Source organism: Microcaecilia unicolor, chromosome 7 (assembly GCF_901765095.1).
Source record: "Microcaecilia unicolor chromosome 7, aMicUni1.1, whole genome shotgun sequence".
Lineage (NCBI taxonomy): Eukaryota > Metazoa > Chordata > Amphibia > Gymnophiona > Siphonopidae > Microcaecilia > Microcaecilia unicolor.
In genome coordinates this window covers 99405373-99418598 of record NC_044037.1, presented here as the reverse complement: position 1 = coordinate 99418598, position 13226 = coordinate 99405373, and the positions used below count along the sequence as shown (strand labels likewise).

The following is a 13226-nucleotide window of genomic DNA, read 5'->3' as shown; positions in this document are numbered from 1 at the left end:
GAATCAGAGCGAATTAGGGTGTTGTGCTAAACACCTCCACTCCCTCAACAATTCAGGCATCACTGTGATAAACTGCAGACACTTAGCATAAATTAGGTGTATTCCTGTGGCACAGCTGATACCAGGGCTTGCTGAAGCATTAGGTAAACTAGGTAGTCTCCCAGAGCATCATAATTTTGGGAGTGGCACAGGTTGATAGGAGAAAGCAACTACTTCAGTTTTGTTAGGTCCTGCTGCTCACCTCACTGATTTATTCAGTCTTCCCTCCATTGTGCCCTGCTGCCTGTGGCTCAGAACAAACAAAATGTTTGCAAGCAGAAGCAAAAAGCAGTGAATAAGAACTTTAAGCAACCACTCCAGAAGCAATTGCCAACACTGTTTCCTCTGCTCCCCCCCCCCCCCCACCCATAACAGCACGCATGTTGCTTTCACTGAGTAACCCTCCCAATGGAGCAAGAGTCATAGGCTGCAGTGCATGCCTACAATGCAGGACTTGCGTGGCTGTGTTCTTTGAGACAGCTATTGTGATCTCAATAATAACTCTTCTTTCGCTGAATTTATTTTCTATTTTTATTGTCATTTTGCCTTTCATTCAAGGTATTTTGGACTATTTATTTTATTTATTTATTATTTTTTACCACAGTTTCTATACTGCACTATCACTGGTATTAGGCAGTTTACAATCAACATTCATAATAAAATCAAATACACAACCATGACATAAAACATAAAAAATAAAATAAACATAAAAGCTATACCCCCCTGTTTACTAAGCCCCAACGGCAATGCTGACACATCCTATTCAAAGTGAATGGGCTGTGTCTTCATTACAGCACCACCCGCCGCTAGTGCAGCTTAGTAAACAGGGGGGGATAATCATAAAGGGGTTCATAATCAAAGCAAAAAAAAATCCAAACAAAATGGCATAACACGCAGATTTACCTATTTCTTGCCTCTGTGTCTCATCTCCTCAACTCTTTGCCCACACCTGGTAACCCCCCGAGCCACACCCATCTCTCATCTCAACTCCTTGCCCCATACCTGATAGACCCTCCCCCAGCCATACCCATCCCTTCCTCTGTATCTTGCCCCCTTCCCTCACCAAGCCTTCAGTATTCCCAAACTCCCACACCTCCCATTATACCTCCTACCTGCTTTTTCTGTGTCTCTCATTGTTCTTGTTTGTCCACTCCCAGTTTGTCACTGTGCTTGTGCTGCAGCTGTGTGTGTGACGGACTGTTGCTTGTGGTGGAAGAGTAAGTTCTTAGTGCTGCAGCTGTGTGTATCAGAATTGTTTGTTGGTGGTGGGAAAGCACGTGTTTTGGGCAGCTGGTGTGTATCTCATGACTGTGTGCTGGGTGTAGGTGCTAGTGCTGGATCTCACAAAGTGCAGTAGGTGGAGACGTGCATAGTGGTGTTTCTGGGGTCAGTGGGTTGCACCTGTCCGTGGGAACACACCATCAATCATGGATGCAGTGAATGTTTTGGTGGCTCACTCCTCCTCCTCCTCTCCGTCCTCCGTGGTGTCCCTATTTCGTTTTCAGGAACCTCTCTTGTCTTCCGTCCTCTCCTCTCTCTTCTTTCTGATTCAGTGTCTCCCATTCCCCTCTTCACTTTCATCTTGTCTATCTTTTCTCCTGCTTCTGTTTTTCCAGCCTTCTTTAAATGTAATTGCCTTTATGCTGTTTAACCCTGTACTCCTGAATTTGATTTCAGAAGTGAAGCTCAGTATGATGAAGACCAGCTCTGCTGCCTTCCTTTTCCTTGTCTTGGGTGAGTAGTTGCTTCCACTAGAGCAGAGACAATGAGGTTACTTAAAAATGTATATTTACAGTAACATTACCTAAGGAAAGGACTTAGCAGTCCTGATGACTTGTATCTTTAAACATTCATTAGATTAAAAAGTGCAGAGATTATTGACTGCAGAGGAAAAATGAGGAGGCATTATGAACGATTACCCACTCCTAAATAAAATGACATAAAACAAAAGCAAATGGGGAAAACATGAGTAGCATGGATCATGGAATTCTTTCCAAACCCTTTGCATGAGTGTGCTTCCTAACTGGAATCTTTGTTCATGGCTTTCTACCTGACATGTTACCTCCCTAGCACATGTTTGAGGGGAATGGTCTAGTAGTTAAGAGTAGTAGGCTGAGAACAAGGGAGGCTGGGCAAGTCACTTTCAACCCAATTGCCTTTGGTGAGATTTACAGGCATGCAGCCCCATTTTAGCCAGGTTGTAGAAGTAGGAATTGAAATATGCAGGTCAGTGTGTCTCAAGTTTCAGCATTCTATTTTAACAGAATCTGCAGACATAGATTCTGCTCTAAAATACAGGAGAAATGGATGTTTAGGTGCCAGTTGTATGCAGCACAAACATCTATTTTAGAAGAATAAACATATGTAATATTGACAGGTTGGAAGCCATCACATAACCAGTTATGTTGTACAGTGGCAACATAACTAGTTGTGTGCCTGAACAATAATTGGTTAACTTTACTGCCTTAAAAACATAACTGGGTAGTATCCCAACACTCTTCCAGTTTCCCTTTCCAGTCTGGTATTTGGGGGTGGGGTAGAAAAAAACCACTGGGAGATTAAGGGTGGGTAACACCCCCCCCCCCCCAATCCCTCTAGTGGAGTATTGCTCAGTAGCAGCTGTTTATCAAATCCTAAATGTGCTTGGCATTGGTGTATTTATATCTGTAATACTGGGTGGGTAGAGGGTAGACCTTCCAAAAACTTCCCTCCCCCCTTTGACCTACATTTCTCTCTCTATCCTCTGCCTCTTGATCTGGCATTCTCTCCTCAACTGCCTCCTGGTCTACTTCAGTATCTATCAAGCTTATTTTCAAAAGTGATCGCCGACATAAATCAGGAGATGGCCGGCGATCTCTCAAAAGCGGCCAAATCAGTATAATTGAAAGCAGCTTTTTGACAGCATCGCCGCCTTTCCCGTCACCTCGCCGGCGAAAGTTCAAGGGGGCATGTCAGCGGCGTAGCGAAGGTGAGACATGGGCGGGCATGGGCGTGGCTACCATATGGCCGGCTTTTGCGGATAATGGAAAAAAAAGCGGCGATAACCAGTATTTTGCCGGGTTACGTGGTCCTTTTATTTTCACGACCAAGCCTCAAAAAGGTGCCCCAACTCACCAGATGACCGCCGGAAGAAATCGGGGATGACCTCCCCATACTCCCCAGTGGTCACCAACCCCCTCCTCCCACAATAAAAAACACAATTATAAACATATTTTGCCAGCCTCTATGCCAGCCTCAAATGCCGTACCCACCTCCATGACAACAGAATGTGTTCTATCCTCTGACAGCCTTTCCCTGGTTGTGATGTGGCTCTCGGTGAGTGTGACACCTTTTCTGTTTAGGTGCACTGCAGAGTCACATCAGCAATGCATTGTGGTGGGTGTAGGGTAGTGGGCTGTACTCCCATGGAGCTTTTCCCCTGCTAACTGTGTCACAGTGTGTCCAGTTTTGTTTCCGGTAGTCCATGAGGTAGAGGCCATTTTTGTAAGCCAGTTTTAGATCCCTTTCATGTGTTAATTAGGTTAGAGAACTTAGTTATTACCTTGAATGTTACTGAAAATGAATGTTGCTGAAAGAGGGCATTGTACACCATTCTCCAGCTCTGACCTACTGCTAATCTCAGTACCAGGGAGACTCTTTGCCAGTGGGGCACAACCTCTGATCTGCAGTTAACTGTGAGTAATGTGCTTATTCAAATAAAGGACTTTTTCAAAGAGATTAGTCTTCTGGTGTCAATGGTGTGCCAAGGTTATATAGCAGCAACAAGTCCTAGAAGCCTGCTTGTATGCCGGTCCCTGGAGCACTTTTAGTGGGTACCGCAGTTCACTTAAGGCATGCGGACCGAGGCCCATCCCCCCTACCTGTACACATTGTGCTGGTAAATGGGAGCCCTCCAAAACCCACTGTACCCACATGTAGTTGCCCCCTTCACCCCTAAGAGCTACGGTAGTGTTGTACATTTGTGGGTAGTGGGTTTTGGGGGGGGGGCTCAGCAACCAAAGTAAGGGAGCTATGCATGTGGGAGCTTTTTCAGAAGTCCACTGCACTGACCCCTAGGGTGCCCAGTGGTGTCCTGGCATGTAAGGGGGACCAGTGCACTACAAATGCTGGCTCCTCCCACGACCCAATGCTATGGATGTCGCCGGGTTGGAGATGGCCGGCATTTTTTTTCCATTATCGCTGAAAAACAAAACTGGCCATCTCAAACCTGGCGAACTCTGGCATTTGGCCGGGCTAAACCGTATTATCGAAAAAAAAGATGGCCGGCCATCTTTTTCGATAATACGGTTCCGGCCAGCTGTAGCGCCACCGCCAAAATAGATCGGCAATCTATTTCGCTGGCAACGTTCGATATATCCCTCTTTGCCAGTGGCAGCAGCGACACACATCCACTGTCTTGTGATGGCCTCACAGGCTTCTCTCTGTCATGTCCTGCCAGAAATGAAACAGAAAATGATGTCAGCAAGGGTGGAACATGACAGAAAAAGACTGTAGGGCTAAAGCAGGCAATGGATGTGTATGCTGCTGCTGCCCACGAAGATGCTGAGGTATATCAGGGGGAGGAGCTGGGGGCTAATGTCTGATCCAGGGGTGAGAGTGAGGTGGCTGCAGCTGAACTTTCAGGTGGGCCAGACAGGGTAGGTGTGAGCTATCATAACTACCACTCCGGCCCACTTGGTAGTAGGTGTAACTCCCAGCGTTGATCCTTTAGAACATGGAGAGGCTTAATCGAATGGGGCGCCTAAGTTTCATGAGGGTGTCCTCGCAGGACGGCCCCGTAAAGGGGCGGGGCAACATGTATTACCAAAACAAGATGGGCATCCATCTTTCGTTTCAATAATACGGTCGGGGACGCCCAAATCATGAAATTTAGGTTGACCTTAGAGGTGGTTGTCCTTAGGTTGTTTTTTGAGATAGTCGTCCCCGGTTTTTGGCAATAATGGAAAACAAGGACGCCCATCTCAAAACGACCAAATCCAAGCCATTTGGTCATGGGAGGAGCCAGCATTCATAGTGCACTGGTCCCGCTCACATGCCAGGACACCAACGGGTAACCTAGGGGGCACCGCAGTGGACTTCATAAATTGCTCCCAGGTGCATAGCTCCCTTACCTTGTGTGCTGAGCCCCCCAAACCCACTCCCTACAACTGTACACCACTACCATAGCCCTAAAGGGTGAAGGGCATAAGAGTAGACTGGGGGGGGCGAGGGGGGGCAATGCCCCCCCAAACGACGCGAGGCGCCGCCGCGCCATTAGTTTTTAAAAAAAAAAAAAAACCACATGCAGGCAGGCACGCGCTCCTCTCGGTCCGCTTGGCTTCCCTGCCCTATCTGCGTCCCGCCTTCCTCTGACGTCATTTCCTTTCGGGCGGGACGCAGACAGAGAGGGCAGGGAAGCAAGCGGACGAGAGGAGCGTGTCCGTCTACCCCTCTCTCTTCCTCCCTCCCTCCGGCGCAGGCAGCAGTCTTCCAGCGTTCCTGGCAGCGGTAGCGTGTACACGCTGCCTTCGGCTCTGCCCCAAAGCCTTCTCTTCAAGTTCCTGTCCCGCATAGGTGGGAACAGGAACTTGAAGAGAAGGCTTCCGGGGCAGACCGAAGGCAGCGTGTACATCGCTACCGCTGCCAGGAACGCTGAAAAAGCTGAAGACTGTTGCCTGCGCCGGAGGGAGGGAGGGAGGGAGGAAGAGAGGGAGAAGGGGGTAAACGGAGTCACGATCTTGGACCTCGCGGGGGGGGGCAGTAGAAGATGGATGGGACTGGGAGGGGTGGGAAGCAGAGGGAAGGAGCAAGAAATGAATGGGACTGGGAGGGGTGGGAAGCAGAGGGAAGGAGCAGGAGATGAATGGGACTGGGAGGGGTGGGAAGCAGAGGGAAGGAGCAAGAGATGGATGGGACTGGGAGGGGTGGGACGGGGAGGGGTGGGAAGCAGAGGGAAGGAGCAGGAGATGAATGGGACTGGGAGGGGTAGGAGCAGAGGGAAGGAGCAGAGATGGATGGGACTGGGAGGGGTGGGAAGCAGAGGGAAGGAGCAGGAGATGGATGGGACTGGGAGGGGTGGGAAGCAGAGGGAAGGAGCAGGATGGATGGGACTGGGAGGGGTGGGAAGCAGAGGGAAGGAGCAGAAGATGGATGGGACTGGGAGGGGTGGGAAGCAGAGGGAAGGAGCAAGAGATGGATGGGACGGGAGGGATGGGACTGGGAGGGGTGGGAAGCAGAGGGAAGGAGCAGGAGATGAATTGGACGGGAGGGGTGGGAAGCAGAGGGAAGGAGCAGAGATGGATGGGACTGGGAGGGGTGGGAAGCAGAGGGAAGGAGCAGGAGATGAATGGACTGGGAGGGGGGGAAGCAGAGGGAAGGAGCAGATGAATGGACTGGGAGGGCTGGGGGGGTGGGAAGCAGAGGGAAGGAGCAGGAGGATGGGACTGGGAGGGGTGGGAAGGAGGAAGGAGCAGGATGATGGGACTGGGAGGGGTGGGAAGCAGAGGAAGGAGCAGGAGATGGGATGGGATGGGATGGGAGGGGGGAAGGAGCAGGAGATGAATGGGACTGGGAGGGGTGGGGAGCAGAGGGAAGGAGCAGGAGATGGATGGGACTGGGTGGGGTGGGAAGCAGAGGGAAGGAGCAGGAGATGGATGGGACTGGGTGGGGTGGGAAGCAGAGGGAAGGAGCAGGAGATGAATGGGACTGGGAGGGGTGGGAAGCAGAGGGAAGGAGCAAGAGATGGATGGGACTGCGAGGGGGGGGGAGCAGAGGGATGGACCAGGAGATGGATGGGATTGGGAGAGGTCAGGCACAGCAGAGGGAAGGAGCAGAAGATGGATGGGACGGAGGGATGGTGAGCAGAGGGAAGGAACAGAAGATGGATGGAACTGGGAGGGTTGGGGAGCAGAGGGAAGGAGCAAGAGATGGATGGGACTGGGAGGGTGGGGAGCAGAGGGAAGCCTACTGGAAAGAAGACACTGCATAAAACAGAAGACACTGGGATCAAAGCGAATAGAAAAACTAAATGATCAGACAACAAAGGTAAATAAAAGTATTTTATTCATAATTTATAAATTGAAATGTGTCAGCTTTTCGAAATGTGCATCTGTGATATTTTGCCTGTAAATTTCATTTCCTTCCTCCATATTAGCATATTCATTTGCATATTTATATATGCAAATGATATGCTAATATGCTCCGCCCATTCTTTGCCCCCCCAAATGAAACAGTCAAACTACGCCTATGGTGAAGGGGGGTACCTCCATGTGGGTATGGTGGGTTTTGGAGGGCTCACATTTACCACCACCACTACTACTACTACTACTACTACTTAACATTTCTAGAGCGCTACTAGGGTTACGCAGCGCTGTACAAATTAAAAAAGAAGGATGGTCCCTGCTCAAAGGAGCTTACAATCTAAAGGACGAAATGTCAAGTTGGGGCACTATTACCACAAGTGTAACAGGTATGGGAGGATGGGCCTGGGTCCACCTGCCTGAAGTACACTGCACCCACTACAACCGCTCCAGGTACCTGCATACTGCTGCGATGGACCTGAGTATGGCATTTGAGGCTGGCATAGAGGCTGGCAAAAAAGTATTTTTAAACATTTTTAGGGTGGGAGGGGGTTAGTGACCACTGGGGGAGTAAGGGGAGGTCATCCCCGATTCCCTCCGGTGGTCATCTGGTCAATTCGGGCACCTTTTTGATGCTTGGTCTTGAAAACAAATGGACCAAGTAAAGTTGTCCAAGTGCTCGTCAGGGACACCCTTCTTTTTTCCATTATCGGCCAAGGATGCCCATCTCCTAAGCACACCCCACTCCCGCCTTCACTACACTGCCAACACGCCCCCATGAACTTTGGTCGTCTCCACGACAACGCAGTTCTTCTATTCTGCAATACCAAAAAATAGTTCAATGCAGATTTCAATAACAAAATAACCAAATAAATAATCTGTGAATTTACCAAAAATAAAAAAGTTACAGAAAATACAATAATTGTAATGTTATGAAAGGTTTTCATTTCCTTTTGAAAAATGAAATAATTCAATAAAACACAAATCTGTATTGATAATGATTTCCACACCGACACTATCTGATAATGTATCAAAGAGTCAAACACGCACCTCACTTGCTTCACTGAAGGAAAACTGAGTTGCATTTGATTGCGAGTTCAGATATTAACTGTATTTGAAAGAAATATTACCCAATCAGTCAAGTATACCAGAGCGTTTCCATACATGATTTTACAGGCTAGAGTACTTAGTTTAAACTGCACTCTAGCCTGTATAGGCAAGTAATGACGTTTTTTCAACCGGATTTAGCTTCAATCGGTTACTCATAATCCAATGTTCAATATTTTGTACTCAGGAAATTATATCAGAAAACGTGGATGTCCAGTCATCAGAAACTGGGAATCATATAGTAATGTCATCTGCATTTACATATATACCAAGGGACTTTTTCCAAGATGGTACCCAATGGCTGCAAGAGAATATTAAACAGTAATGGAGATAACAACAATCCCTGTGGGACCCCGCAGTCAGGGCACAACTCAAGGAAAAAGTTCCATCTTTCTGAACTTTATAACTTTGGAAAGATAAAGTAAAAAACCCTAAACCAGTCCCACACTTTTCCATAAATGCCAGTATCACTTAACCTAGTTAGCAAGATGTATGATTGACCAGGTCAAAAGCACATGACAAATCAAACTGCATTACTATTTCCCTTCGCCGTCGGTCCTGACTTAGCAAAGCTTTGCCATAGGCGGAAGCTCCCACAGTTTCTGTACTATGATTCTTCTGAAAACCATATTGAAATGAATGTAATATGTTATTATCTGATAAATTGTCCAATTTTTTGAAACATAACCCTCTATAATCTCTGTGAACAATGGAATAGATGCTATTGGGCGATGGTTACTGGGTTGTGATAAGTCCCCACTGGGTTTTTTAGGAATGGGTGTCAAAACAATTTCTCTACCATTCTCAGGGAACTTGCTGTCTCTCAAGCAGTTATTTAACCAATCAGTAAAAGTAGATAATAAAACATCTGTCATGTTATTCATTAGATAAGCTGGATATGGATCTAAGCTGCAGTTAGACTTAGTAGATTTATTTCTTGGCAATTTCATGTCTGCTGTAGTCATAGGTTGAAATTCACACCAGAGTCTATCCACAGGAATAGAAATAGGATGCAACCTGTAATTCCAGTATATCCATAATCAGCTTTTTTTTTTTTAATTCTTTATTTATCATTTTACAATTTTACAAGCATTTACTACTTGAATAGGTAACACAGTTAGGAAACTGCCAAATTAAAGCAAATAAATCAGGAAAATATTACATAACTTGTATTAGACCACCAAGTTCGAGGGGCTAAAAGCCGTTAACTTAGGAGAAAGATATTTAGTTAATATAACTCAAGATTGAAATAAAGCAATAGCAGGTTATAATTTTAATTACAAACCCCCAGAAAAAAATTTTTAATTACATTCCCAACATCCTTGTCTTTAAGGCGAAACATAACGGTTTAAGGTCAAGAAGCATTATAATAATTTTTCTGAGAAATAAATTGTTTTAAATGTTCGGGTTCAAAGAAAACATATTTTACCCCTAAATATTTTATATTGCATTTGCAAGGATAGTTCAAATGAAATGAGGCTCCTAAAGACAAAGTTTCAGCACGAAGTGCTAAGAAGTCTTTCCTTCTACTTTGAGTTGTTTGGTGACATCTGGGAATACCCAGATTTTCCCCCCATAAAATGGGGTTTGCAAGTTCTTCAAAGCCATTTTCCTAACAAATTCTAAATCTTGGGGAAATATAAATGAGACCAACAAAGTTTGCCGTTCAGTTATATCAGTCAGGGATGTTTCCAATAATTCTGATACATTTAAATCCGGTTGTTCCAACAGTTGTATTGATTTCCTTGTAGGAAGATAATAAATTTTTATTCACTGGAGGCACATTTTTCTAAGGTAAATTTTAAATTTTCCACCAAATATCTTTTAAAAATTTCTAGTGGAGAGTATATAGAAGTCCGTGGAAAGTTCAAAAGTCGTAGATTTAGCCTCCTGTTATAATTTTCGAAATGTTCCAACTTTTTATGTATCAGCATGTTATCTTGTATTAATTTAACTGAGGTTTCTTTCAATTTAGATGTTTCAGCTGACAAATTTTGGATCTTTTCAGTTACCTCTTCTTTCATAGAAGTAAATGCAATAGTTAATTCTTTTTACATTACCCAGTAACGGTTCAATCTTGCTAGTTGATTCCATCACCGTCTGTAGTGTCTCCCATATCGCCTCAAGAGTCACCGCCGGCGAGGAGACTGAAGATTTTCCTGGTCTCTGTGCCATCTGACTCTCAGCCTTTTCTATTGAAAAGGCCTCAGCTGCAGCGTCGAAGTGGGGGCCCTGTAGTAGCTCTCCTCTCCCGTCACCGCGGTTAGGGCTACTTCACCCTCATCGACCTCAGCCGGTTGCGGTGGGGGTGGGCGCGCCGGGGGGGACAGTGAAACATCCTGCCCCTGGAGTTCAACCTCTCCTTGGGTAGTGAGCTCAGCAGGGCTTCCCGGCGTCGTAACAGGGGTTCTCGCGAGAAAACCTTGGATAGAAAGCTGTGTTGGTGTCGAAGTTCGAACCGGTTGGGCTCCGGTTCTCAAAACCCCCTTCCTCTTGGTATGCGGCATCATTAGAAAAAGAGATAAGGTAAGTCTTTAAAGAAGAAAAAATCTACGAAGAGGTGAAGGTTAACACAGCATTATCCAGAGGTTCATTTGCGGAGTGGTGTTGCTGCCGCCATCTTGCTCCGCCCCCCTCCCATAATCAGCTTTTTACAAATAGTTGCCACTTGTTTTTCAAAATAAGTAGCTAGTCATAGCAGCAGGAGAATAGTATCTGCATTAGATGTTAATTGTTGAGAATTGAGGGGTCCCGAGCCCCCCAAGAAGGCTGGAGTGACCTTAATCTGACTCCATCTCTAAATAGCACTAGTACTGGGGTAATCAGGGAGTTGTGAAGTTCTAAGAGGGATTGCCACTGAGAGAGACGTTAGGTCTAAGGGACCCGCATTAGTCCGCCTCTCAGCACTGGCAAGGAATAGATACCAGCCTTATGACAAACTGGATTTAGGTTACAAGTTATACAATGCTGCGAATGATAGCCTGATATAGCAAAAGCATTTATACTTACAGCCTTTGAACATTAAGTGAAGCATACAAATCATCATTTGGAATGAGGAGTTTATTTGCCAAGGTTTAAGTCAAATGAGTGATTGACAACAGGCACGTACAATCAATTAATTATAGGAATATGATAAGCTGCAAACAGGTGTTAATTATTTGCTAATGTTTTATAATTTCTTTTACCAATTAGAGGTTTTACAAGGGAAAGCAATTAGGTAATTTGTCAATTCTGCTGGACACAATGGTTTCCCTTGGAGAGAGAGTGCCAACCCTTTTCTCTCTAGCTTAAACCAGGAAAAAACCTGATTTTTATAGGTGCCTTCAGGATATGGTAATATGACAGTAGATATACCTGATTGGATCTATGCTAATGTCTGGTTGTCACTGATTGGCTCATGCTAATGAGTAGCTTCTATCTTGTTACGCCTTCCTTTCTCACACCAGCTGACCACAATCCTGCTCACAGGAAAGTCTCCCTCCTCTCTGGACAGCTAGTTCCCTATTTTCTATGCACCTGGCATGACTCACTCATTTCTCAACTTGTTTTTCTAACTTACATTAGAGAAATTCCACTTTGCAACAGATACAGCTTCCATTTTGTGTTGAAATCCTCCATTTTGTTTCCATATCTATTAACTTTTCCTAATTTAGCTTATTTAGGCCTCAATGTGGGCTACAAACTAGGCCATACTTTCCAGTAAGCTCCCAGTTGTGTCAGCCATCAGATTTCTGACTCAGCCAAGGTCTGTACTGGCCTGAGCTCTGTGACTGGGCCCTCCACCATTCCAGTGGGGGGGGGGGGGGGGGGGGGGGGGGGGGTGGGTTCTAGCTGTACCATAATTATACAAATTGGAAATATTAAAAAGGTTTAACACCAAAATTAAAGAGTTTGTGTATATTTAAGATCTTATCACCAATTTGACTAGAATAAAATTTTCTTTTTTATTACTATTTATAAGACAGTACCTTAGATCACCGCCTTTTTTTATCCTCAGATAACAGTGACTTCTTCAAACTCTTTCATTCCTTTTGCAGTTGTTGTTTTAAAGCCAAAAGTTCTTCATCAAACCATTTCTCCAAATTACATATAATCTTAGTCTCAGTTTTACATGGTGCTATATCATTTAATATACCTGAAATGTGTGCATGCCATCTGTGAAACAGGTCTTTCTATCGCTCCATGGTGCAACAGCACCTGACTACTGTGTGCGATTCTGGTCACCACATCTCAAAAAGATATAGTGGAATTAGAAAAGGTACAGAGAAGGTGACAAAAATAATAAAGGGGATGGGAAAACTCCATGAGGAAAAGCTCAAGCTGCTAGGGCTCTTCAACTTGGAGAAAAGACGGCTGAGGGTAGATAAAATAGAGGTCTATAAATAATGAGTGAAGTGGAATGGGTAGATGTGAATCACTTGTTTACTCTTTACAAAAATACTAGGATTAGGGAGCATGCAATGAAGCTACAAAGTAGTAATGCTAACACAATCAGAGAAAATATTTCTTCACTCAACATGTTAATTAAACTCTGTAATTCGTTACCAGAGAATGTAGTAAAAGCAGTTAGCTTAGCAGGGTTTTAAAAAGGTTTGGCTAACTTCCTAAAAGAAAAATCCATGCTATTATTAACATGGACTTGGGAAAAATCCACTGCTTACTTCTAGGACTAAGCACCATAAAAATGTATTGTACTGTTTTGGGATCTTGCCAGGTACTTGTGATCTGTATTGGCCACTGTTGGAAATGGGATACTGGGCTTGATGGACCTTCAATCTATCCCAGTATGGCAATGCATATGTTCTTATGAATATTTGTTCAACAAGCCCATGAAGCTTTTCCACCTTTGGACTGCTTGCATCAAAGTAGGAAAATATGTGATTGTGTGGTAAATCATGTCCCTGGGTGTCAGTCCACAAATCAAATATAGTTGCAAATCTTGGGAGATGTTTGATAACCACCAGCAGGTGAGATTTCTCATGTTAGGGCCCTGCTTAGTGGAACACCCTCCTACTAAATGGA

General features: G+C 45.1%; 1 protein-coding gene across 2 annotated transcripts in view; it reads left to right on the top strand.

Moving 5' to 3' along the window:
• Positions 1 to 13226, top strand: part of LOC115474306 (venom serine protease inhibitor-like) — a 187787-nt gene that overhangs the window by 147123 nt on the left and 27438 nt on the right. Inside the window, exon 2 of one of the 2 annotated variants that reach the window (XM_030209733.1) lies at positions 1717 to 1773. The exons of the other annotated variant lie outside the window; for it this stretch is intronic. Within the exon in view, the coding sequence (XP_030065593.1) occupies positions 1731 to 1773 (43 nt within the window). The 5' untranslated portion in view covers positions 1717 to 1730. The remainder of the gene's footprint in view (positions 1 to 1716; positions 1774 to 13226) is intronic. 2 annotated transcript variants of the gene reach the window in all.